Below are 24,001 nucleotides of genomic sequence, written 5' to 3'. Positions count from 1 at the left end.
TCAGACAGCAAAATGTCTACAGTGACTAACATTTACTTAATTTATTTATAGTCCCATCGAAGCATTGGTAGCCAAACTATATTCTGCTATCTTTATGTGTAAAATGTGCTCTCACTAGCTAGATGAGATGAAGTCAGACCCAATTAAAAATGATAATGATGGCACTAATACTTATTAGTGTATAGACTTGTCTCAAGTCCTATACGAGCTGAGTCACTGCTGTGAGTTTGTTGTCCAGTGTTTCCCAGGATGCTCTTGTTATTAATCAATTGTGAGTGTGCTTATTCAAAATACACCAATAAAAATGTTGTTAGCAGTCAACTCAGTATGCACAAAATATTATCTTGATAAGGCAGTTTGGAAAGACACAACAAAGCTTGGTCTTTATTGTGTGATCAAGCATCTCTGCAAGGAACTGATAAAAGGGTTCTCATCATACATCATATTCAGGTGTGTCAAAGCAGGCTGAGATCTAAAACAAGTAGAGGAGTGACCAAAGAAGTTGATGGCTTTTTTGTTGTAAAAAGACTAGAGCTAAATCTAAGATGTCAAATGTCAATTGATAATAAAATTAGCAAATTTCAAATCTGACCCTTATTAATTACAATTAATTGCATCTTGTGAATCTGTAAATGACACAAAACAATTACATTTATTCATGTGAAATGTATAATTGATACATACCATGTCAATTAATGCCCACTTGTACTCAAATCACATGTTCCCATCATCCCTAGTTGATTCTGCTTTCAAAATCTGGAGCAACAAATGGTTACATTGGTTACATTATATCTTTTTGTCGACAGAATTTTTGCATCATTCGCAAAGTTAACTGAATTATATAATATCCCCCGGACACATTTCTTTTGGTATCTACAAATTTGTAACTTTATAAGCAGTAGATTTCGCTCTTTTCTAAATATTCCAGAGTCAGCCACCATAGATGACTTTTTGGATATTAATATTCATATAACGGTGCAATTAAAAAAATTTACACAATTCCGTTACAGTTGCAATCCTCATCTCTTGCAATAATATCATCACACTGGGGAAAAAAATCTGTCATTGACCATAACAAATGATCTTTAGGAGGTGATGCAACATGTGCTAGACATGGTGTCCTTCAATTTAAGGTCCATCATCGTCTACACATCTCTAAGGACAAATAGTCACATTTTACCCAGGTACTGACCCACTGTGCAATCGCTGTAAATCAGACACTGGCACACGTATTCATACATTTTGGTTATGTCCCAATTTGACCAATTATTTGGACATCAATATTTTACACACTGTCAGAGGCGTATAGAATTTAACTTGTTCCAAATGCGCTGAATGCACTTTTTGGTGTGTTGCCTCAAATTATCATTATTTCAAAACTGTGCTCTCATGCAATAACCTTTGCCTCTGTGTTGGCATATTATCTGTAACTTGCTGTTGAAAATCTTAAATAATATTATTTTTTTAAAAAGTTATTTAAAGTTGTTTTCACAAAGAAGAATAATGAAAAATGTAGTGTGATGAATCATGCAGACTTGAAAGGTTTTGACTTTGTGAAAAACCAGTCTGTTGACTGCCAAAAACATTAGTTATTTAAAACAAAACAATAACAAAAAACATGATAGTTCATTAAAACAAAGTGCAAAAAGGATCTAATTTAGATTTTAGAAAATTCCTGTCATAATGATAGAACTGCTGATTAAACTTGAACACTAAACATTCCAATGTGTTTAGACACAAACCATTACTCTTATGCTCCACAGTCACAGCAGTCAGTCCACATTATGGTAGAAGTGCAGCTCTCTTTTTCTAAAAGACTCTTATTTATAGAATTATGTTCCAAATATAGTTATTATTTACAGTCTGGAGTATTGCACACTTGCTTCTGAATACTGTCACTCTGTAGATTCACTCAAAGTCAAAGCAAACAGCTGCAGACTCCAGTCCTTAGAGTTAAAGTGAGTCATGCCACACGGACAGCTGTCATTGCTTACAGAGGTGATGTAGTCACATGGTATTCAGCCACATATGGAGTGTTTTTACCGGCGTGTATTTGATTGTCAGCGAATAGTCTAACTCAAAACCTAATTAACGGATTTTGAGGACATTTTATGAAATATCCAAAATGGGATAAGGAATCAGTGTTTAGATTTAGGGCAATGATCCAGCTCAATATCCCAAATCTAACATTTAAGTGACAATCCGACACTGCTGTGGTGTAGCAGAGGTCTGCCCTCTAAGCACTCTGTAGTTGCTAAATAATAATAATGGCTTGAATTTATATGGCGCTTTTTTTGAGGAGACTCAAAGCGCATTACAGAAACCATTATTCATTCACACCAGTCACATCAATAATACCGACGGTGGTAAGCTACAATGTGGCCACAGTTGCCCTGGGGTGTACTGACACAAGTGTGGCTGCCATTTCATGCCAATGGCCCCTCTGACCACCACCAACATTCATGCACAATTCATACCCATTCATACGAAGCAACGTGGGTAAAGTGCCTTGCCCAAAGACACCATGACAGATAGAGCGGGATTCGAACCCCCAACCCTTTGGTCACTGGACTGTCTCTGATCCTCTTCCATATTAGTAGGATGGCAGTTTATAGCAATAGCTTCTGTACGTTTATCGTTAGTTTGTTTGAACATTGGCCCGTCTCTCGTTAAAGGCAGACATACACATGTTAGATCCCTGCAATATTTATTTACAATGTTACTAGATTGCTGAAGTTTCCCGTATTGTCCTATACATTTTCCAATAAAGTTCTTTATAAAAGGTTTGATAATTTTTCTGGACAAATTTACGCAAAAAATATAATATTCACAGATCTAATATATTTTATGCTGCTTCTGCTTTCTCCTTAATCCTTTTTATAAGGGTGGAAGGATTTTTCATTATATTATATCAAATATTGTACTGATAACAGTGAAGTGTCCAGATTCCCAGTCTATATCACAGTTCCCAAGAAGGAAACATGCCTTTGTTTTAAAATTGTGTACAAAATATCTGTAATCATACACCCTTTTCCTACCCTGTTCATTGAATATTCATGAGTGTAATCTTACCATTCATTGCCTCCTAACTTCCTCTCTCCTCTTCCACCAGCTCTTCTTCTCTGTGCTTATCCTCTCCATCGCAGCCCATGATTGCTGATCAGCCAACATGGCATTCTCTTCTCGGTTTTCATTCTGGGAGCAAAAGGGAAGTGTTTTTCAGAAAGCACTCTGATCATGCATGGTGTTAGTGAAATACTTTATGTATTTGTGGTGACTGCATCTCCTTCAATCACTAATAGCGTTCACTTAGCATTATGGTGTGTTCTAATCGGTTTGCTGATAACTTAACCACATCGTAGTCAGTGAAGAGCACTGCAATTGAGGAGTAGTTTTCTTGTGAGGTTTGAAATGTGCTTTTCATTTTACTTCATATACTGGTATAAACTGTGCATGGCTTGACTTGTCCATGGTGTCTGGTGGACAGCATGTTCATGTCTGATTATAATTTTGATTTGGTCTCATTTTTCAATATATAGATCAAAGAAGAGAATAAACCAGGCAGCTCAAGTGTAAGTGTTGTTCATACGTGTCCTTACATTTATCTGTTTGTGGTTATTGGTTGACTGGAAAGAGATCAGTTATACATTGGCCTGCCACTCAGCCATAACAATGAAGAGCAAGTGAATTTTGCAGCAGGTCAACTTTTAAGTCAGTTTGGCAGGAAAGAAAATATGATGCTAGACATGTGAAACAGAGCTTCATGAAGCTGTAGCTCTGGGAAAACGTTCTTGATATGCAGTGGTCACAATCTTTGAAAAGTCACTGCTGGTTTGGATAGAATCTTTTTTTAATGCTTTTTGTGTCGCAGTTAAAAACTGTGCATCCACCTACAAAAGGAGCATAAACATCATTTCAGATGGATGTAAATTATTATAATGACTTAAGTTAAGCATTTATTGTTACATTTACCATTCTGTACTTCAAGAGTCATCTCAAAGTTATCTATTTTTTACATTTACAGAAAAAAGCTGTGAGAAATGTGCTACTGCGTCCTCTCACAGATTAAAAACAAGGCTTTGTTGTGACAAAAGAGATAGCAGCAAGCTTGATTACAGGTGTCAGTTTATCTAAAGTGTCCACAGGCCATCTTTAACCTTCAAGCTTGCACACATGTCCTCTTGGGGTTTAGTCAACATATCAGCAATAAAATGTATTTGTGAGTTCGAGACTGACCTAATGTCTGTGTGTTGATTAGTCACTCAAATTTCATTCACTCCTTTTTTATTTTTATAAGCAGTCAGAAGGTGAGGGGCTGTCCAGCAGGGCTCAGTCTGTGCCAGCTCTGGACCCTGGCAGGGGTTTGTTCCGTGCAAAAAGCCCACCAGCTGTGTCAACTGCAGAGCCACCAGCACGTGTCAGGAGTCCCTCACCACCAAAAGTCAGGGCACCTGTGAAAGTACCAGAGCGCTTCAAAAGCCCAGAGCCACCGATACCGAGGCATCTTGAGTATCAAAAAGCTCCCCTGAGCCCAAAGCCACTTGTTCACCGTGAAGAAGAAAGAAATGGACAAGTAGAAAATGGTGTAGTTAATGGTACCACAAATGGTGGTATCTGCTCTGAAGGCACCACCAGCAGTAAGTTGAGTTCTGCTGAGGACCAAGGTTTTACACGGAAAAAAGTGGTGAAGGTGGTTCGCCGTGTTGTCAGGAAGGTCCTGCCCACAGATGAGGCTGAGGTCAATGTTCCATTGGATAAATCAAATAAAGCTCCTCTAGAAGCAGATAAACTTAAGGAAACAGTAAATGCACCATTGGCAGATAACCCCCCATCTACTTTCTTAAAGGCCCAATCAAAGCCAGGATTCTCTTTCAAACATGACACTATCAAAACAGAAGAGAAAGATGACATGTCTCGAGGGTTGACAAGCCTTATGGTTAGGGGCAGGACGAGAGAGCCACGCCCACGAATGAAAAAAGAGGATAAGCCAGACAGGTCTGAGTTAGAAAAAGAACATGTGAATCAGGAAATAATTGCCTCTGATGAAGCAAAGCATGAGCAGAGAAATGATGAAAGTACCTCCAAACCTTCAAACTCAGATCCATCTACAAAGGACCTTAGATCACCAGGAGTTCCTCAGAATTTGGTCAGCACTACCTCTTCCAAAGGGCTGCATCCCAGACCATTATCTCTTCCACCACATGTTGGCTTTATCCCAGCTCCTAAACCCACATCATTGGGTCCACCTCCTGGCTTCATTCCGGCTCCTAAACCAGTGTCGGGCGCAAAGTGCATCACTTCAAATCTACGCAATGCAAGCCCAGCACCCCAGAAACCACCATCCATTCCTCCTCAATCAAGATTCAACCGTACTCCTCCAACTCCTTCGCCTGCTCCTGTGTGCCCTGATCCTAGAACACCCAGTCCTGTCACACTTTCAGACCAGGTACAGGGTGATGCATCATGTATGTCTTGCTATTAAATAAATAGCTCTCGCTTGTGCTTTGCTATCATAGAATTGCACATTCATAAATGGTCGCATCAGCAGCATCCTAGTGGTCAGCATTTGTAGATACTAATGGCATTACTACAATAGTGTTGCACTTAGAGCGGAGATGACGCACACCACTACCAAGGATCTAAAACGTTTTTCCTGTATTGTCATTTATACGTTTGTGCTTTTGACATAGCATGTACACACCTGCTTGCAGGTGAAAGTGTGTTAACAGAGCTGCTATGCAAGACACTAATACATAAGCACATGGGCACGACAGGTATAGCCTTATAATCAAACTCCCAATCTCTTTATCAAAACACAACCTCTTTATTACACTCCTTTACTACTTGAGCCATGGTCATTGGTCAGTAGTCGCTTAAATTTTATTTTGTTTCAAGTATACATTGTGTTCAAAGGCAAAAATTTCATTTAGAGAATTAGGTCATCCAATCCTAATCGTGGGTCTGCTTTTTGCTTATTATACTGTACGTACAAATTTTTATATTTGCCTTTATTGCTGTACACACAACATCAATTATTCCTCACAGAACTGGCAGTGTTGCTTTGTGTTTACACACCTATATTGATTGTATTTGTTTGTGTGTGGAGAAAGTGGGTGAAAACACAAGACTAATCAAACTACTGCATGTAGCTTTGATGTTGATAAAATACAAGACGCATGGAATCGTCCAACTTTACCAATCCATATTTGTCTGTTAATGCACTGGGCTGAGAATCAACATGCTGATGCTTTGACCCATAGGATGTGCCGCTCAGTCCCACCGAGGAGGCTCAGAGACGCCTGATGAGGATCTTCAGTGCTCCAGTAAACTGCTGTGCTGTGCTGTCTGTTTGTCATTTCGGTTGCCTTTGTTACTTTTTAACCTATTGTTCTTGCCTGCGCACATACGCATTGATAACTTGAACTAAAATAATAATATAAACATGAATCTCACACTTAACTTTTCTCACAGCATAATTTTGCCAATATTCTACAATTTTACAATTTCATTCAGCAGACGCTTTAGTCCAAAGTGATGTACAACACAAGCAAGAATTTAGACTGGAAAAACCCTTAGTAAATGCAGCAAGTGCTTTAAGTTTGATTGGCCACAGGTGCTGGCATCTAATACTAAAATAAGTGTCATTACATTTCAACAACAATGTCATTCATCCATCAACAGCACTCAACATTGTCAGTGCTAAATAATCACTAAGAGCTGGTCTTGGACCATCTGACTCATTCTAACCTTGAGAACAAAGAGGAGAAGGGTCAGATCAAGTTCCTAAGTGTTCCCTAAACACTTGAGTCTTCAGATGTTTCTTAAATGTAGAAAGGGACTCCTCGGATAGAACAGAGTTGGGTAAATCATTCCACCATTTGGAAACAACAGAGGAGAATACTTGAGCTAGAGATTTAGATCCATGCTGGGCTGAGAACACCAGGCATGTTTCACAGGCAGAACGTAGTGGGTGAGAGGGAGTGTAGATCTGGATGAGAGATTCCAGGTAGGCAGAAGCCACAAAATGAAGGAGAGTTTTGAATATGATTCAAGGTGCCACTGGAAGCCAGTGAAGAGAAAGTAACAGTGGGCTGACGTGTTGTTTTGGGCTGGTTAAGGACCAGACATACTGCTGCATTCTGGATCATCTGCAGAGGTTTAAATGTGCATGAAGGGAAGCCTGCCAGAAGGGAGTTGCAGTAGTCAGTGCGTGAAATTGCAAAGGCCTGTACTCGAAGCTGTGTGGCCTGTTGTGTTAGGTAGGGTTTGATTTCTTGATGTTATAGAGGGCATATCAACAAGACTGAGAAATTGAGGTCACATGAACTTGAAGTTTGTAATGTCGAGCATATCATGATCATTTTTTGGGGCTTGTTGCCAGAGCATTGAGAGGATTTAAAATGTTTTCTCTTGTGTGTTCGCAATATTAACTTATAATATATAGTGTGATCCAAACACTAACCCTTGCTTATGGGCTTTTGTTTTGCTTTTTTATCACATGGTGGAGGTTTTTTAGATAGATTGGGAAGGTCATGTCTATGTACATTGCAGTCGGACAGAAATCGACATCTCTTTAATAGCACTTGATTTCAACGACCTTAGCAGCACCTGTCAGACACTGTGCTGATAATACACCTTTGCATTAATGCACCTTCATTTATATTGACCCCTGTTTAACTGAAACACCTGTTACGTTTCCTCAAACTCTGAAAATCTAAATGCTTCATCTTTGTCCATTTCAAAGCAGTAGCTGCATCACTATCAGAGAAAATAAACAGTGCGTGCTGCTCTCTGATATGTGTCGACCAGCTAAAGATTCCTAAAGCTTGTTATTCAGTCAGATGGTTCTTACAATGTCTTTTCAACACAAATTGTATTGGTTTCATCTTTGTGTAGAAAATATAAAAACCACAGTTGTAATGGTTTTTGCATGCATTTTACTTTTCTTACCAGTTACCACCAATGTCTCAGTGAAGTAAATCACATGACATGATGAATACAGATTCAGAAACGGTCAGTCCCTAAACATAATACTTAGTTTTGTGTCTAACATCTTCTGCTTAACAAAGGTGCCTTTTAACCTTGAAATTTTGTCGACTTAAGGGTTTAGATGGGTTCAATTTGCTTTGTATCAATAAACTAGCAGTATACTGCTGACTGTGTAAAAGCTTCTTTGGCTTGTGTTGAAATGTTTTTACAATTAGAATTCAGCCCAGTATCCAGAGCTATAAATGTCCAAAATCCTCACCTTTTGTTTTGTCTGCTTCTAATATTTACTCTGATTGCAGTGGGCTTGTTAATGATTTGGACTTTTATTAAGACAGGTGTTTGTTCTTTCTCTATAGTCTGTGGCGATTGGCTTCTTTTCTCTCTCCAGAAAGAATGTTTTCATCACATGGGTTGTCTTTGCAAAGATCTTTGTGTTGTTCACTTCTCTGTTCCTCTTGTGTCCTCTGCCCTTGTTCTTTTCTCCTGCATTAATGCACCGCGGTGTCCTCACCTGAACTTGCACTCTGACATTGTCCTTTTTCTCCCTTTTCCTCTCTCCCCCTGTCCATGTCCTCACACTGCTTACTCTGGCTTTGGCTGTGTCTCTGGTCACTCTGTGGTTAAGCTGGAGCCATCGCTCAGTGTTTTGTCTCCTGTCCAAGCACCAGCCCCACAGTCCCAGGGCCTTCTCCAGGTACTACCATCCTCCAGCGATCCTCTGGGCCTCCTGGCTGGATTTTGTAATCGTGTGGCTTGTCGGAGTGTAAGGCGCGAAACCTTTTAACTTTTCTCTGCTTTCTCTGTCAACAATGTTTATAACATCACACAGTTTCCTTAAACTGCATGGTTTACGATATTCCTACCTCTTCCGATTTTTAAGTTTCGAGAATCTGCCTAAGCCAACAACAAGCCAAGTGTGAGCTTCTTAGCTTCTTGGTTGCTGGAGCCTGGTTCAACCCAAATACTATCTCCAGTCACTAAAGAATTCAGATGAACTAATCGGATCAATTTGTCTATCTCTGATCGTTTGTTAAAATTATTTCTGATCAGATGCTGCACTCGTGTTCTTATGAACAAGGAGGTAGGGGTGTCCCGGCACAACTTTCACTTATGATACAATACCGATATTGCAACCTTAAGTGTTGACTGATAGCAATATTGATCCAACATTATATCAGTATCATATCACCCCTGCAAGAAGGGATAGTTTAGCATTCTATTCCTTACATTGGTGTTTTTTTGTTGAAGTTTGAGTTCAGGTCTCAATCATGTTGAGTACATTGAGTCATATTAGACTAATACATCGGAGGTATAATGCCGGGTTAAAAGCTTTCTGAAATCCCATGTAATTGTGAAAATTCCGTTTTATTTTTTTCCCAAATTCCGTGTTTTCCACTTACATTTTTTAAAATTGTTTTTTTTTTTTTTTTTTAGACAATTTCTTTTCAGAAAGAAAGAAAATATTAGTTTTTAACTCCTGTGAGGAAACAAAATAGATACCAAGAAATAAATAACCCATAATTAAACAAAGATGTATGTCAAAAATCAAGTAAGATACCATTAAAGGGTAGATATAGGTTGTAGTGACATGAATTATTTTGACTGCTCCTTTTTAGATATTTATGACATATAAAGATGTATAAGAAGAGCATTAACGTCTCCCAATTCCCCCTCAGGGATCAATGGTTTACTGAATCTGAGCAAGTTTATTGTTTAAGTTTTGATCAACTTAATCATTCCAGACCATAATGATTACACAAAAATAAATGGACAAGGAGATTATTTCATCCCTAGGGGTCAGAATATTTGACAGTATCAGAAGTTATGAATAACCTACGATGATTTAGACTCTACAATCCCTGGCATCAATGGCCTCGTCCACAACAACAGAACAACTTTTCCCATGGATCTTTTGTAGCTCTGATGAGATGTTGTTTAAACACTCTGAGCAGGTGAAGATGATTAATGCTGATCATGTTTTTACGGAGCGCCGCTGCGCTACATGAGAAACGGACGGAGCTTTACAGGCACAGCAAAGTTAAGTGGGCACTGGTGGCTCTATATTTAGGAGTGAGTTATGAGTTGCATAGTTTTTTGCCATTTTAGACGGTGTTTGTGGTGTTTAATGCGGACAGCACTGGTGGGGTTGGGCGGTGCGCCTAATAAGCAGTTCTCTGAAACATTTTCCCATAAAAAATGTTCCTTGGCTCACGGTGATGGCTTTTCATACCGTCTTTGTCCATTTCCACGTTTAACCGTTTCATTGGTTGGTTTTGTGATTTTGTTTGCGATTCTGTTAACGTTTTTTTATAGGGCGCTATATACCCTTCTAATGTGTGTAATGTGCATCCCTTAACTTTCACTCAGAGCTGTATGGTGTACAACTATGCTTCTCAAATCACAGTTGGTACTTAAATGGCAATATTTATTGTGCAATTTACATGTGATGCTCGTCTTCACCTAAAACACCACAGTTTTGGAGCATTTTTTCTTTTCTTTTTCAACTCTTTAGTCCAATGGATATCCTCATATTTAAATGGTGCTACTCACTGTATTTGTGTCTACAATGTAATTAAAATATTTACCTGTTGCTAATCATGATATGGGGTTGATTTATAATTATAACATTTGCCAATCATCCTCCATCACTGGTGCTCCTCAAACTGGAACTTAGAGCCGTGGTGTTTCAGTTGGTTTATACCTTACCACTTTGCTGAAACCAGCTCTGTGCTTTGTGTTTCTAATGTGTCTGTGCTTCCCAGTGTATGTTATGTGTTGCTCATCTCTGTTTGTCTTTTTTGACTTCTTCATGCTGCTATGACCCCAGGGTTCCGTGGAAGAGGACCCTCTTTCTCTCCTTCAGTCATCTCATGCTGCAGCTAAGCAGCCCCAGGTGCTGTGCCGGAGTGTAATTACACCAACCTGTCACACCACCTCCCTGCACTGCGCTTGCTTGCAGCCTGTCAGTTTTGTGTTATTTGTTTTTGTTTTTTCTCACAATGAAGTCGTCATTTATGAATGAGTTGTGATTTTAGGTTTGTTTTATTCAGTCCGTTTCTCACCTTTATTTCCTTTGTCAACTAAGCAGAGCCTTACAGCGCTCGCTGGTCTCCTCATTGGTCTTGGACACCCCCTCAGTCACCTCGTTGTTTGTTTTGCGTGTGGCCGGTTTTTCCCTCACAAAAACACACATTCACGCCACATAAAACATGCTAAATCACTAGCATGCTCATAATCCTCATCTCTTCCTTTTTCCCATTTAAGCATGTGTTGAGATTTAAAGCTGGATACCAGAGTTTTTGTGACTTTTCCATTTGACTACTCCTACCTTCTCCATCTTCCAAAGACTTTGAGGGTTGTTGATGCAGTGTTTTAACTTGTGTTTTTGTTCTGTAGGTGAAGACGGAGGAGCAGATTGTTGCAGAGCAGGCCTGGTATGGGTCAGAGAAAGTTTGGCTCATCCACAAAGATGGCTTCTCTTTGGGTGAGTGTTTAAACCTGATTGGTTTAAGGGTGAATCAACATTTAGAGGTGGCTGTGGCTGTACTGTGCTGCAGTATTTGACACTGAGGTTTTCCAGCTGCTAAAACATACAGCATTAAAACTAGAAAATGTCCACCTGAGGCACCATTAACTACATGCTTGATTGTGTCTCAAAGAGCCAAACCTAGACCAGTATCTCCAGTTTCAAATGCTTCTGTGTTTGCAAAACAAGGAGAACTTTACTGGTGAAATATTCTTTATTGGTCACTAATTTTGGGATTTATCGTATTAAGTACAGTATAATATGCATGTACACAAATTTACACTTTCTTTAAATTAAATATCGGTATTATTTATTTTAAAGAAGATATTGAGAAGAACACAGCTGACTGGTGGAATGGAATGATCATGTCAATTTCAAATAAAACAAATAAAGTAAACAGCCATTCATATTTAAATAACTATAATGAGTTTAAGGTTGTGTGAATTTGAAACAAATATTTTCACTTGGTAAAATAAAATTAAATTAGTGTTATGTAATGTATTGTGCATTTACTGTATGTTGTTTAAAACACATGTTGGGAAATTGCTTCTACTGTAACAAATGTTAGTCTTTTATTTATTTTAAAGCTAGGGTTGGCGATTTTCTCCAAATACACTTTTTAAGTTTTTGGTTGAAATTGTCTTTATGTCCTGACAGAAATTAAGATGTTTTGTGCTCTGGAAAAGGAACGAAGAAAATCTGTCATCTGTAGCAGTTTTTTTAACCAATCACGTCTCCCTGTCTCCCTGCTCGTTCTCGACCCCTCACATGTACGAGCTCACACTGAAAGCGTGTCACCGCTGACTGAGTTAAAACAGAGTTTTTTGTCACATTTTTTAGCATATGTAATGATAAAGTTTATTGTTTACTTACTGCTGAATGAGACATGAGACAACAAAGTTTCTACACAATACAAGTGATGAGCTGAGCTCCTCTTCTGCAGCTGCTGTGCGCATGCATGTGAGTGAGACGGTGAGGGGGGGAAAGGCGGAGACATCAGGGAGGCTAGCTATAATAAATTAATAATGCTAGCTTTTGAAAATTGCCTACCCTACCTTTAATCAGAAGTGTAAAAATAATGCTCAGACCTTGGACTTTAAGACTTTAAGAGACCAGTGCTGCTATTAGCCCCAGGACTGTTTGAGTTTGAGTACTTCTGAACACACAACAGAATAAACACGTACATGTAACTCAGATGAAAGATGATCTTGAAAATGATCTCAGTCCAGTTAAAGTATAGCAACTTCATTAAGTGATAAATCAAGTTATTGAGTATACAAGTTTTAGGGTACATTTAATTCAGAAATTCTACCTTTCTATCTATCCACCACCATTCAATTCATCTTCCCTTTTCAGTCCCATACACACCAACACTGTTTTCAATCAATCCTATCAAGCACTTCATAAATTTGATGAAAAGTAACTAATGGAAATCTAATACGTTTGTCCACCACTAGATGGCATGCTAGGCTCAGCAACAATGTTAAGAGACCAGGCAATCCACACAGTTTCATTCAGGGTGTGACTGGCTCTTCATTACACTCTTAGATAATGGATCACACTGACAGTCAATGTAGGAAGGCATTCATTATGATTCGTTATTTATTATTAGCGCTGGGAAATATAATGTGATTCAACATATATCGAGTTTTCTATTTCGGTGATGTAGAAAATGACAATATCGTCTATATCAAGATATATCTATATGAATCTTTTACTTCATTTATACAATCACAGTACAAATCACATCATACAAGTATTTAATATCATTCATAGAGTACAGTCAAAAAGTGTCATTCTTTACAATTTTTCCATATTTCTGAGAAATACATTTTTATAGCGTATTTTGTATTAAAATACTTTTTTTTTTGCTTTCGTTACTTTTCAGAACAGCATGAAATGCACAGTTAGATGGATTTTTGAATGCGTCCTAACCCAGACCTGCCCCTAAACAAGCCACACTACAGAACTCACTCACACGTGCTGTCCCTTAGAGGAGAACAAGCCAAAAGTGTCACATATTGTGCAGCTGTTTGTTAATAAATGTGTTTGTGTGGCATTTTTTATCAGCAAATTTAACCCAGAATTGTTTTTATGGTCAGAGTTTGAATTAAGAATATCGAGATTTATATCGTATATCGCCATTTTGAGAAAAAAATATTGTGATATGAGATTTGGTTCGTATCGCCTAGCCCTATTTATTATGTGCATTTTGTATACAAGTGCTTGTTTTTTTTTCATCAACCTCTTTTATTTCCTGTCACATACTGTTTAATAAAATAATTTTTTTCAATTTTTAGGACATGATTCTTTTGAGCGGTCATCAATTTCTTATTCCTTAATGCAATAAAGGCCACAATCTCAGTTCTCTTGCTATTTAAGTATCTGCAGTCTCAATTCTCCCTTTGTTTTTTTGGACCAGCTACTGTGGTGAAGACAGAGGCTGGCGCTTTGCCTGAAGGAAAGGTGAAAGTGAGGCTGGAGCAGGATGGGACACTTATGGATGTGGACGAAGATGACATTGAGAAGGTGAGGCTAGTGGGCGCTACAGGTGGATACCACAGCTTTTATGTCAAGTCTGTAAAATGGCTCATATGCACACATAATCCAAACTTGTCGTCACACCCTTGAAAGAAGAGGGTGCTGTGACCCTTTTTACAGTAATGGGATTTCATCTTCCAGAAATCAGTTCCAAAAGAAACCACTGAATAGCAATATGCTGCAAAGGTTTTATGCCATTTGCAGCATTTTCAGCCTCACAGGTGATGTTTTCTGAGCGTTGGATGAGAGGTCCTCACTCCACATGTCACTCAGGCTCTGCTACACAGGATAAGAGGTTGCGGTAACGCCGTCACAGATGGTTTAAGATCATCTCGACAGCCCCAGAGGATGATAGCATCTGTGAAGGACAGCTGGAAGGTTAGCAGACGTCTGCTATCAGCAGCTAAAACGTCTTTACGCGCCCACAGCTCCTCTGGCTGAGGAGATATCCATAAATTAGTAGCTGCTTAATTATGTGGTTGTTATGACAGAACTGAGACCTGGAACGTCTGCTGGGATTGTGTTGTTTATGTTTGTTAATGATTCATTCATAGTTTGCACAATTACATTGTTTTCTTTTGAGGATGAAAAATGAACAGACCTGTGCCTTTTTGGCGGTCCCTGATAGTGAGGTTTTTCTTTGAAGCACCTGTATTTACATAGACCACAAGGGTCTCTGACAAACTGACATTAATACACATTACACAACAATGTTTTCAGGTTAAATTTGGTCATTTCTGCGGCATTTTGGCTGTTTGGTATGTAACGGTATTTGCAGTATTTGGCGGCACGTTGAATGTTTTCATACTACACTGGTCAGCATCATTATGAACAAACTGGTACAATTTCATACCAAATGTTGCATGGACAGAGCCTCATCTCACATTGAAGCCCTCCAATTCAATTGTTTGACCTCCTCTAACTTGGATGATATGATTTTTTAATTGGAATTAATTTAACCTGATTAGCAGTGAATAAAAGTTGTAGCTTTTAAGCCCTCAATAAATAAGCCATCGCTCAGTGCTACTGGTCCTACTAAGAACTGATGTTTGGAACCCCGTCTAAGAATATGTCCAGCACTGATGACTGTTCTATGTGCAGGCTAACCCTCCATCATATGACCGCTCAGAGGACCTGGCCTCCCTGCTCTATCTAAACGAGTCCAGTGTGATGCACTGCCTGAGGCAGCGCTACGGAGGAAACCTCATTCACTCCTACGCCGGAACAAACATGGTGGTCATCAATCCTCTTAGTACACCCTCCATGTATTCAGAGAAGGTAAGATTCCAGTGTTGCTCTACACCAGGGTTTCTCAAATAGAGGTACGTGTACCCATAAAGGTACGCGATGGCACTACAGGGGATACTTCAGAGGGAGAGTTGAACATTAACGAATGAAAACATTTACAATATGGAGTTTTATACTGTTTATTTTTAGTTAAAAATTATTATAATGATGATGGAAATTAATCTTAACTGAAAATACAAGAGTCAGTATTGGTCCCACACCAGGCGGTAGATGACCGGAAATGAGAGAAACTAGAAATGAAATCCTATCAGGAGGCACCAAATACTTTTTTATTCCATTTCTTTACAAAATGAGATTATTTAAGGTGTGTGTCATTCATTCATTCCATCATTATGCTCTATAGTTGTTTTTTTCATAGCATTCTGTGCAAAATGATGTAGTTGGACAAAGGGAGGCTCTCATACATTGTTGTCACTCATAGTCCTTGATGGGCTGAAACTAATTAAAGCCCACAAAGATCTATGTAGGCTGTCAGTTGTGGTTTGTTAAGTAACTGACAAAAATGTGAGGTCACATTCACTTCCAAATGAACTTTTACAGATTTCAAGTTTAGTTGTAAAAGCTTTTCCCTCTTCCGTCCACTCACTAGGTGATGCACATGTTCAAAGGATGTCGCCGTGAGGACTCAGCACCTCACATCTACTCAGTGGCCCAGACCGCTTACCGCAACCTGCTCACCACCAGACAGGACCAGTCCATTGTCCTACTGGGAAAGTCTGGCAGTGGTAAAACCACCAACTGCCAGCATCTGGTCCAGTACCTGGTCTCGATAGCTGGCAGTACGGGAAAGCTCTTCTCTGGTGAGTCTTCTGACGTAGGAGAGGGACAGCAGTCGATTTCCTGAACCAGCGTCACAACAAGTGCTGCAACTGCTGGACTTTAGGCGTGCTTTAATTAGCTGAATAAACATAATTAATAATCATACTTTCATACTTGTATATTTGCATTGGATTTAGGCAAGGTGTCCACTCTTGTATTTCATAATTTACCTCCTATTATAGAGGGAAAAGGGGAAGCTCTCTAATGCTGTTTATTGTGATGTAATGCTTTTGTCCTCATCCAATCACACAGCTGAGAAGTGGCAGGCGGTTTACACTATCTTGGAGGCTTTTGGAAACAGCTCCACTGCAATGAACTCCAACGCCAGCCGCTTCTCCCATGTTGTGTCTCTTGATTTTGACCAGACTGGCCAGGTTGCCTCTGCCTCCATCCAGGTAATGTGCATACACAGTATAGCAAAGTTCACTCGTACTACCCACAGTCCTTTGCACCCACGGCTGCAGTCTGTTGTCAGAGCATCTTAAAGTCGTACTCTCTCCCTCTGTTCAGACCATGCTGCTAGAGAAGTTGAGGGTGAGCAAACGCCCTGAGGCTGAATCTACGTTCAACGTCTTTTACTACATGTTGGCCGGAGCCGACAGCAGCCTGAGGTGACAACTGCACAGCCCCTCTGTTTTTCTAGCCTGTTCAGTCCCACTCTAACACTTTGGGTGTAGATGCAGCATCATTACATAGATAGATAGATGGATAGATAGATTTATTGTCATGGCACTGAAAACAATACAACAAAATCTTGTTGGCAGCAGTCAGTCATCATACAGCAGAAATGTTAAAATACTCTAAAAAATATGTGGTTATAAATAGAAGTAAATTGTACTAAATAAAGACATGATTTTAAATATCAATATATACAGTACATATCTTTATTTTTTTACTATCTTTACATTTGTCATTTTAGGTTGACATGTGCTTTCCTTTTGTGACAGCTATCCATGTTTTTTCTTGCAAAAAATAAATTATTATAATTCTGCTTTAATCCTGACACAGTCTAGGGGAGCAGGGACAGGACAGGGAAAGTATGGTAATGATAACTGACCATCACAAGCCTTACGTTACTAAGCGAGCTAAACTTGACTTTAGGGAAAAGATGTAAAAAAAAGTGCATTGTTACACCTGGGTAGGGGGGAAATAATAGGCTAATGGGGTTAGGAGGACATGTCAATTTATCCAATTAGATAAAACAGAAGGCCCTGCTAGTTTGGTTTTTAAAAGGCACTAAAACTGTCTTTTTTCACTTTTTGTCTTAATGTGTATTAATTTCTGTTAATCTGGCTTAAATCGCAGTAAATAAACAGATACATTCTTTAATTGACAGTAGTGGATCTATTTTTTCATCTTTGAGGCAGGTATTACATTACATTGTATTAGATTTTTTTTTTTACAATATTTCAGTTATTAAAGAATTGTGATTTCTGGTAATGCCGGTATTTTGAACCCTGTATTGGTAAGGGAGCCTACAAAACCCCCTAACATTGACACCTTTAGATCACTACCTCAAGTTGATATATTATATATGTACAAAATAGGAGTGACTCCTACATGCTGTGATTAGTAGACTCCTCGTTAAATTTGTAGCAATTTTATAATTTTTTGTCAAAACAAACCCTGTCTACTTATCATACATTAAAGCTGTCTTTTTTTTTTATTTTAAGTGTCATTATTTTTGCTTTTGATTACTATTTTTAATTCAGAAGGAAAAAATTCAGTTGAGGTTTAAGTTGAAGAAGAAATGATGCAATTAAATAAAAAAAGAAGAAAAAAATGTATTCATATCATCTAATAATGTTTGCTATAGTTAAGATTTTGTTTTGTAAACAACGACATTTAGTTTCAGAGGGTTAAAGATCATACACGGTCCCCATTAGTTTTTGCAATGCCTGAATTTAACGAATCCTTTCATTTTATTATTCATTTTGTTATGTTTTTCTTTCTCTGTTAGCAATTCTGAAATTGTAAAACATTATTTGTGAACACTAGGTGACAACTGTCTGAGGATCCACTACCTTTACGGGTACAATTGGAGCAGCGATTATGCAAATTAAACTTACATCTAATCAAAAGCACTGTGTTTACAACTATAATGGACAATCTCAGTCTGAAGCTTGAACGTGTTTGCAATCTTGCTGAAGTTTTTCACTTGGAATGAGAATTTACAAAAAAAAATGTTGAATAATGTTTTTATTTATTCCTTTTTTCCTTACTTTTGCAATATTTTCAGAATAAATTAGGGATAAATTATGTAGAACTACAGGAATTTAGAGCATGCTAATATTACCCCTAACATGTATGGTGACCTAGGTGTTGTGCTTGTCTTTTAGGACCGAGCTGCACTTTAACCACCTGGCTGAAAACAGTGCCTTTGGAATCCATCCACATGCTAAGGTAATCCTGACAAACAGGCTAGCTACTTTTTATCCAATGCTAGAAGATGGCTACTTCCTGTCACAGCGTTCTTGCCTTTCCTCGGGAACTATTTTAAACTCTTGACGTTTGATCCTCTACAGCCAGAAGACAAGCAGCGGCTGGCGCAGCAGTTCACCAAGCTGCAGGCAGCCATGAAAGTGTTGAGCATCTCTGGTGAGGAACAAAAGGCTCTCTGGCTAATCCTGGGGGCCATTTACCACTTGGGGGCAGCAGGAGCCACCAAAGGTAGGACTACACAGTCTTCTTACTTACACACATTTTAAAAAGTGTACGAGCAGAAACAAAGACCCAATGAGGCATACGCAACTAAAACTACAGTCTTTATTGTTTTCTTCCACATTGTGTTCAGTAAATGCTGAATCGTTTTGACATTTTAAACAATGTGAGTGAGTACTACTGCCCGTCATGATAACATTTCCAAGGGCCTAGTGACTGCATAAATATACTGTAAAAATATTACTGTATTTAAACTATCATGAGTAGTCTATTAATGGCTTCATGCATGACAGCTTCATGACATCATAATAATGATGTTAGTTAAGCGATGAGTAAGCAGTTTTGCTCATTGATTTGCTGGATTAATCTATAAGCTGTGGTCTCTCTAATGTTCTCTTTTGCATGTTTGCATGCTGTGCCTCAAATGCAGACGGAGATGAAGGTAATGAAAAAATAACACCTAGTTGTTGTTTATTGTCCACATCAACAGCTTTGTTTCACAGCCTCTTCTTTTTCTACATTCCCCAAATGCCATTATCACACATCGCAGGCCTCCACTCATTAGCATTTTTATTGTTTCTATGTCTCTTTGTCACCTGTCCTTCCTTCCTTCATATCCTGTGCTCCAATGTTTGTTTGCTTCACAATGACTTCTCTCCACTCTCACTTCTGTTCTGTTGGGTGACTTTAAATTTCTCAAAAAGCAGAATCACCTGTTCACTTAAATTGATTTCTCTGATGTTTCCACGTGTCGTTCACACTGCACTCCTGAATTGCTGTCGCACACACGACAGGCCTGCCTCATCTCACTTCACTCATTAGTGTTCTTCTGTTTATACTGGTTTTATACTGGTACTTTGGGTATGTTAGCATCTGCAAAACCACCACTTTTGCAATTCCCTCAATCCATCCTACTCATAAATTGCCACAGATTGCAGAGTTGACAGGTGCTAGTTTTTAGAGGACGGGCTGGGTCAACAGTGGTTGTTTGTGATGTAAAAAGCCATCAAAATGCAACAAACCATCATTCTCTGATAATGCCAACATTTGATTGTAATAACCGGGTTTCCACCCTTAAAAGGCAGTAACTCTTCCATTTTTACTACACAAAATGCCAAATTGACTAAAATGTCGAGAGTTGGAGAAGGATCAATCAGAACAATGCAACTTCATACCCAAATACATTGTGGTTTGGGGGTTTAGTTCTCTTTAAAGATGAAGAGATTACTGTCCTCTTGTATTGAAACTGGGAGGTGGTTTCAGAAGCGAGAAGCAAGGTAGCTGAACGCTCTGCCTCCCGTTCCACTTGTAGATACGCTAGGAATATCCTAGCTTGTCCAAGTGCTTACCTAGTTTCAAGGGTGAAGCAGTAACTCTGGATGTCATCTCATTATTTTCTCCATACGATTCATGTGAGTTTCTGTCATTAATATTTGGAATGTTATGCTTTATTTTTAGCTGGACGTCGACAGTTTGCCCGCCATGAATGGGCCCAGAAAGCAGCCTACCTGCTGGGCTGCACTTTGGAGGAGCTATCCTCATCCATCTTCAAGCACCAGACCAAAGGACTGCAGCACGCCACTTCATTTAGAGGAGGACCAGATGAGGCCGGCCAGGGCGACGGCTCAGGTAAATCCCTCATTGTTTCACTGCGTGTTGCCTTGCGTAGTGTGTAGTGCTCTTTGCAGACTCTGATGCTTGTGTGTCGTTTCTCAGGCCCCAAGGTCAGTGCTCTGGAGTGTTTGGAGGCCATGGCAACAGGACTCTACTCAGAGCTCTTTACACTTCTCATCTCCCTCATTAACAGGTCAATGTTCATATTATACTATACTTTACTATACTTTCACAAGCCCACTTTGAGTGAACTTTACAATGCAGTTGCATTATCTAGTTAAACCATAAACACAAATTGTCGATTGGTAAATTGTTTTTTTTTTTTTTCCCTTTTTGGTATTAAATTTGTTTCTCCACAGTGCACAAATTGCAATGCTCTTGTACATACTCAACACGTTAAAAACATTTCCCCTTTTTGGTACAACTTTTGCTCATTTTATCTTTTTTTGCTTATTTTCACATCTATGCTTGTGGTTTTCACAGTCATCCAAAGTTTTTCAATGAAGATTCGCCAACAAAATTCACAAAAAAACAGTATTTTTTCTTACATCCTAATGTTCAAAAGAGACTGCTTGGGATCGCACAGACACACTTTACTTAGTGAGGTAAAAAGAGACTGATGGGAGGTTCATGAACAGCTGCCTTTTGCCAAATCCCTGGAAGGAAAACCTAAAAAGTGGTATCAGTAAAAACATATGTTTTATAAAAAATAATTCTGCTTTTCATGTGTCTATTCATTGGCACTGAATTCCAATGCACTCTCATATAATAATAATAATAATAATAGTAATAACTGGAATAATTGCATTTCCTGAAGAAAATGCAAGTGAGGATTTTATGGGATGATCTGACGTGTTTGTGACTAGGGATGGGCGATATTGACTAAAAATATAATCTCGATAATTTCTAGTATTTTTCACGATAACGTTAGCTCTTAGCCCAGTCTGTGTGTGGGTGTGTTAGCTTAGCATATTTAGCTTTGGTTGAGTTTCCAGTTCATAATTTTTGCTGTGGGTTCATCTCTGTCCCCTTGTTTGTGGAACTTTGGGTGGATCTGATGGAGGAACTTGGAATGTTTCCCATTGTTGGATGGTTGTCTGGTTTTAACCACGTAGCGGTCCATGATGTATCGCAGCACGGCAGCTTCTGGAAGCGGAGACTAACACCTCACACACACAGACAGCGGTGTGTGAGGGGGCGGTGGCGGGGCACGGCAGTGCTCCGTAAACAGCGTTCCGCTTCAGAGAATAATAAGTTCTTGACAACAAACAGGGACAGTTTTTGACCACGGAACACAGTCTTTTTGGGGCATTCTTGGCTAAATTGAGGGACAAATGACCCGTGGCCCGCGCTAATTTCCGACATGGGAATTTATCGTTTATATTGTGGGATGATTACGGTGAGAATATTTTTGACGATAAATCATATAAAATATCACACATTCCTATTTGTGACCTATTGCGACGCAGCGGTTGGACAAAACATTGGACTATCATCTTAAATTGACTATTCCTGTGACGTGAGGTGGGATGATTTACTGCTGCTGCTGTTGTTGTGATAAACACACACATTGAAGCAGCGCTGAGCATTGTTTGTCCCAAAAAACAGCCTGTTTTTAGGAGTGCTCTGAAAGTGACTTTTCAGAGGGCTAAAACTTCAGAAAACAGGCAAGTTTGAGAAAATAAACCTCAAATACTGTGTTGTTGGTGTTTTTAGAACAATTGGAGATGTGTGAAAAATAGCATAATACTGGACCTTTAATGATGTTTTTTGTTTCTCAGGGCGTTGAAGTCCAGCCAGCACTCTCTGTGCTCCATTCTGATTGTGGACACCCCAGGATTTCAGAATCCTAGACTGGCTCAGCAGCATCGTGGAGCTACGTTTGAGGAGCTCTGCCAGAACTACACCCAGGAGAGGCTGCAAACGCTCTTCCACGAGCGCACCTTTGTCCAGGAGCTAGAGAGATACAAAGAGGTGCAGCACATTGTGGACACATGCACACTCCATCCACCAGCGTCTTCTTGCACTTCAGGAAGCTGGACAAAAATCCAATATAACATTGTTTAGAAAAATTACTGCTTTACAAAACCCAATCTACAAGCAATAGTTAAATACTGACTTTGATTTACCTCTGTGTAGCTATGTGTGATTTCTGTGGTGTTAATCTTCTACTTCTACATGGCCTGTAGGACACTAACATAAGCCTTTATTCCCCTGATCTAGGAAAACATAGAGCTTGCATTAGATGACATAGAGTCCAGTGCTTCATTGTCTGTAGCTGCTGTTGATCAAGCCTCAACCCAAGCTCTGGTAAGCAAACCTCCCATCATCCTCTCTGCCCTCAGTTTGTTCCTCCCCTAAACATGCACTCAGCTGTGCTTGCTCTTTCTCTTCCTGGTGCACATTGCAGTTTGTTTTAGCCCAACTTTTAATCTTTCTCAAAGAGAAATTCATGCAAATCTAGAAAACAAGCAAGTGCTCTGACAGCGTTGTGAGCCAGCAAATATTGCTTTCTCCATCACTGCTGACAAGTGCAAACAGTTGGAGCTAATCTAGCAAAGCAGGAATAAGAGCTGCATAAGTTAGAGCTGCTGTGTTCACACAACTCTGTCCGTCTCTGTCAGGCTCACACACTCGACTCGGCTGTTCTCATACACAAGGGTGTTAGGGTCAAATGAATCACAGTGGTCTGTTCGTCTGACATTCAGGTTTTTACCTTGGGTCATTACCTTACCAGAAACAGATTTCAAAGCTGTGCCAGGCCATCACCTCCATTACAGACATTAAATCTCCATCTCATGACTTTTCCCCATTTTTCTTTCTTAGTCATTGTGTCCTCACTAACTGATCATTAGCTTCTCTCTAAGTGTGTACAAAGTTATAATATATTCGTTTTTCATCAGCTTCCAATTCTACCTGAAAAATGGACTCCATATAAGCTATTTCTACGATTAATGTACCAAAGAGCTGTGTTTCTGCTTTGCTCTGCTAGAACAAAAACATACGTCATGGTGACAATGAGAGCAGGTTCCACACCCTGATTGTGTTAGATCTAGTGCACTTTGATTGTGGATGGTTTGACAGGATGCCGGTGTGCTAGAAATGAGATTTGTTTGGGAATGGATAAGAGAACACAAATATGCCAGGGGTTGCTGGAATTTACACACGAGTCGATGCGTTTCTTTTATCAAAAATGTATAAGTGAATAATACAATTAGGTTATAGTAGGGCAGAGTTTGTTGTTTTTAGACATGTGAAATACTACATTTTACAAACAAGACGGACCTAAACCTAAAGGTTGACCTCAGCACAGACACTGACAATGAGCCATGCATTCATGTTGGTCACAGGTTCGCACTCTGGCCAGAACAGATGAGGCTCGTGGGCTTCTGTGGCTGATGGAGGAGGAGGCCGTTCAGCCTGGGGGATCAGAAGCAACCATGCTGGAGAGGCTCTTCAGCTATTACGGCTCTGCACAGGGAGTAAACAAAGGTAAGAGGACCAACCTGTGGATACTCTAGCCTCATCTTACTTAATGAATTA

The 24,001-nt window shown here is 39.3% G+C and overlaps 1 protein-coding gene across 17 annotated transcripts in view; it reads left to right on the top strand.

Moving 5' to 3' along the window:
* Positions 1 to 24,001, top strand: part of myo18ab (myosin XVIIIA b) — a 132,102-nt gene that overhangs the window by 47,172 nt on the left and 60,929 nt on the right. For 4 of the 17 annotated variants that reach the window (XM_028465690.1, XM_028465689.1, XM_028465687.1 and 1 more), the window contains exons 2-21: positions 3,113 to 3,208; positions 3,540 to 3,572; positions 4,298 to 5,446; positions 6,261 to 6,323; positions 8,615 to 8,683; positions 10,817 to 10,882; positions 11,386 to 11,473; positions 13,938 to 14,044; positions 15,158 to 15,334; positions 15,954 to 16,164; positions 16,436 to 16,578; positions 16,694 to 16,794; positions 18,523 to 18,586; positions 18,709 to 18,853; positions 19,275 to 19,286; positions 20,303 to 20,473; positions 20,561 to 20,651; positions 22,240 to 22,432; positions 22,682 to 22,768; positions 23,809 to 23,950. In XM_028465690.1, the coding sequence (XP_028321491.1) occupies positions 3,170 to 3,208; positions 3,540 to 3,572; positions 4,298 to 5,446; positions 6,261 to 6,323; positions 8,615 to 8,683; positions 10,817 to 10,882; positions 11,386 to 11,473; positions 13,938 to 14,044; positions 15,158 to 15,334; positions 15,954 to 16,164; positions 16,436 to 16,578; positions 16,694 to 16,794; positions 18,523 to 18,586; positions 18,709 to 18,853; positions 19,275 to 19,286; positions 20,303 to 20,473; positions 20,561 to 20,651; positions 22,240 to 22,432; positions 22,682 to 22,768; positions 23,809 to 23,950 (3,151 nt within the window). In that variant the 5' untranslated portion in view covers positions 3,113 to 3,169. Of the gene's footprint in view, positions 1 to 3,112; positions 3,209 to 3,539; positions 3,573 to 4,297; positions 5,447 to 6,260; positions 6,324 to 8,614; positions 8,684 to 10,816; positions 10,883 to 11,385; positions 11,474 to 13,937; positions 14,045 to 15,157; positions 15,335 to 15,953; positions 16,165 to 16,435; positions 16,579 to 16,693; positions 16,795 to 18,522; positions 18,587 to 18,708; positions 18,854 to 19,274; positions 19,287 to 20,302; positions 20,474 to 20,560; positions 20,652 to 22,239; positions 22,433 to 22,681; positions 22,769 to 23,808; positions 23,951 to 24,001 lie in introns of those variants that run through there. The other 13 variants (XM_028465703.1, XM_028465701.1, XM_028465704.1 and 10 more) reach the window with 11 other exon arrangements.

Source organism: Gouania willdenowi, chromosome 13, assembly GCF_900634775.1.
Source record: "Gouania willdenowi chromosome 13, fGouWil2.1, whole genome shotgun sequence".
NCBI lineage: Eukaryota > Metazoa > Chordata > Actinopteri > Blenniiformes > Gobiesocidae > Gouania > Gouania willdenowi.
This window is presented reverse-complemented; position numbering and strand designations above follow the sequence as displayed.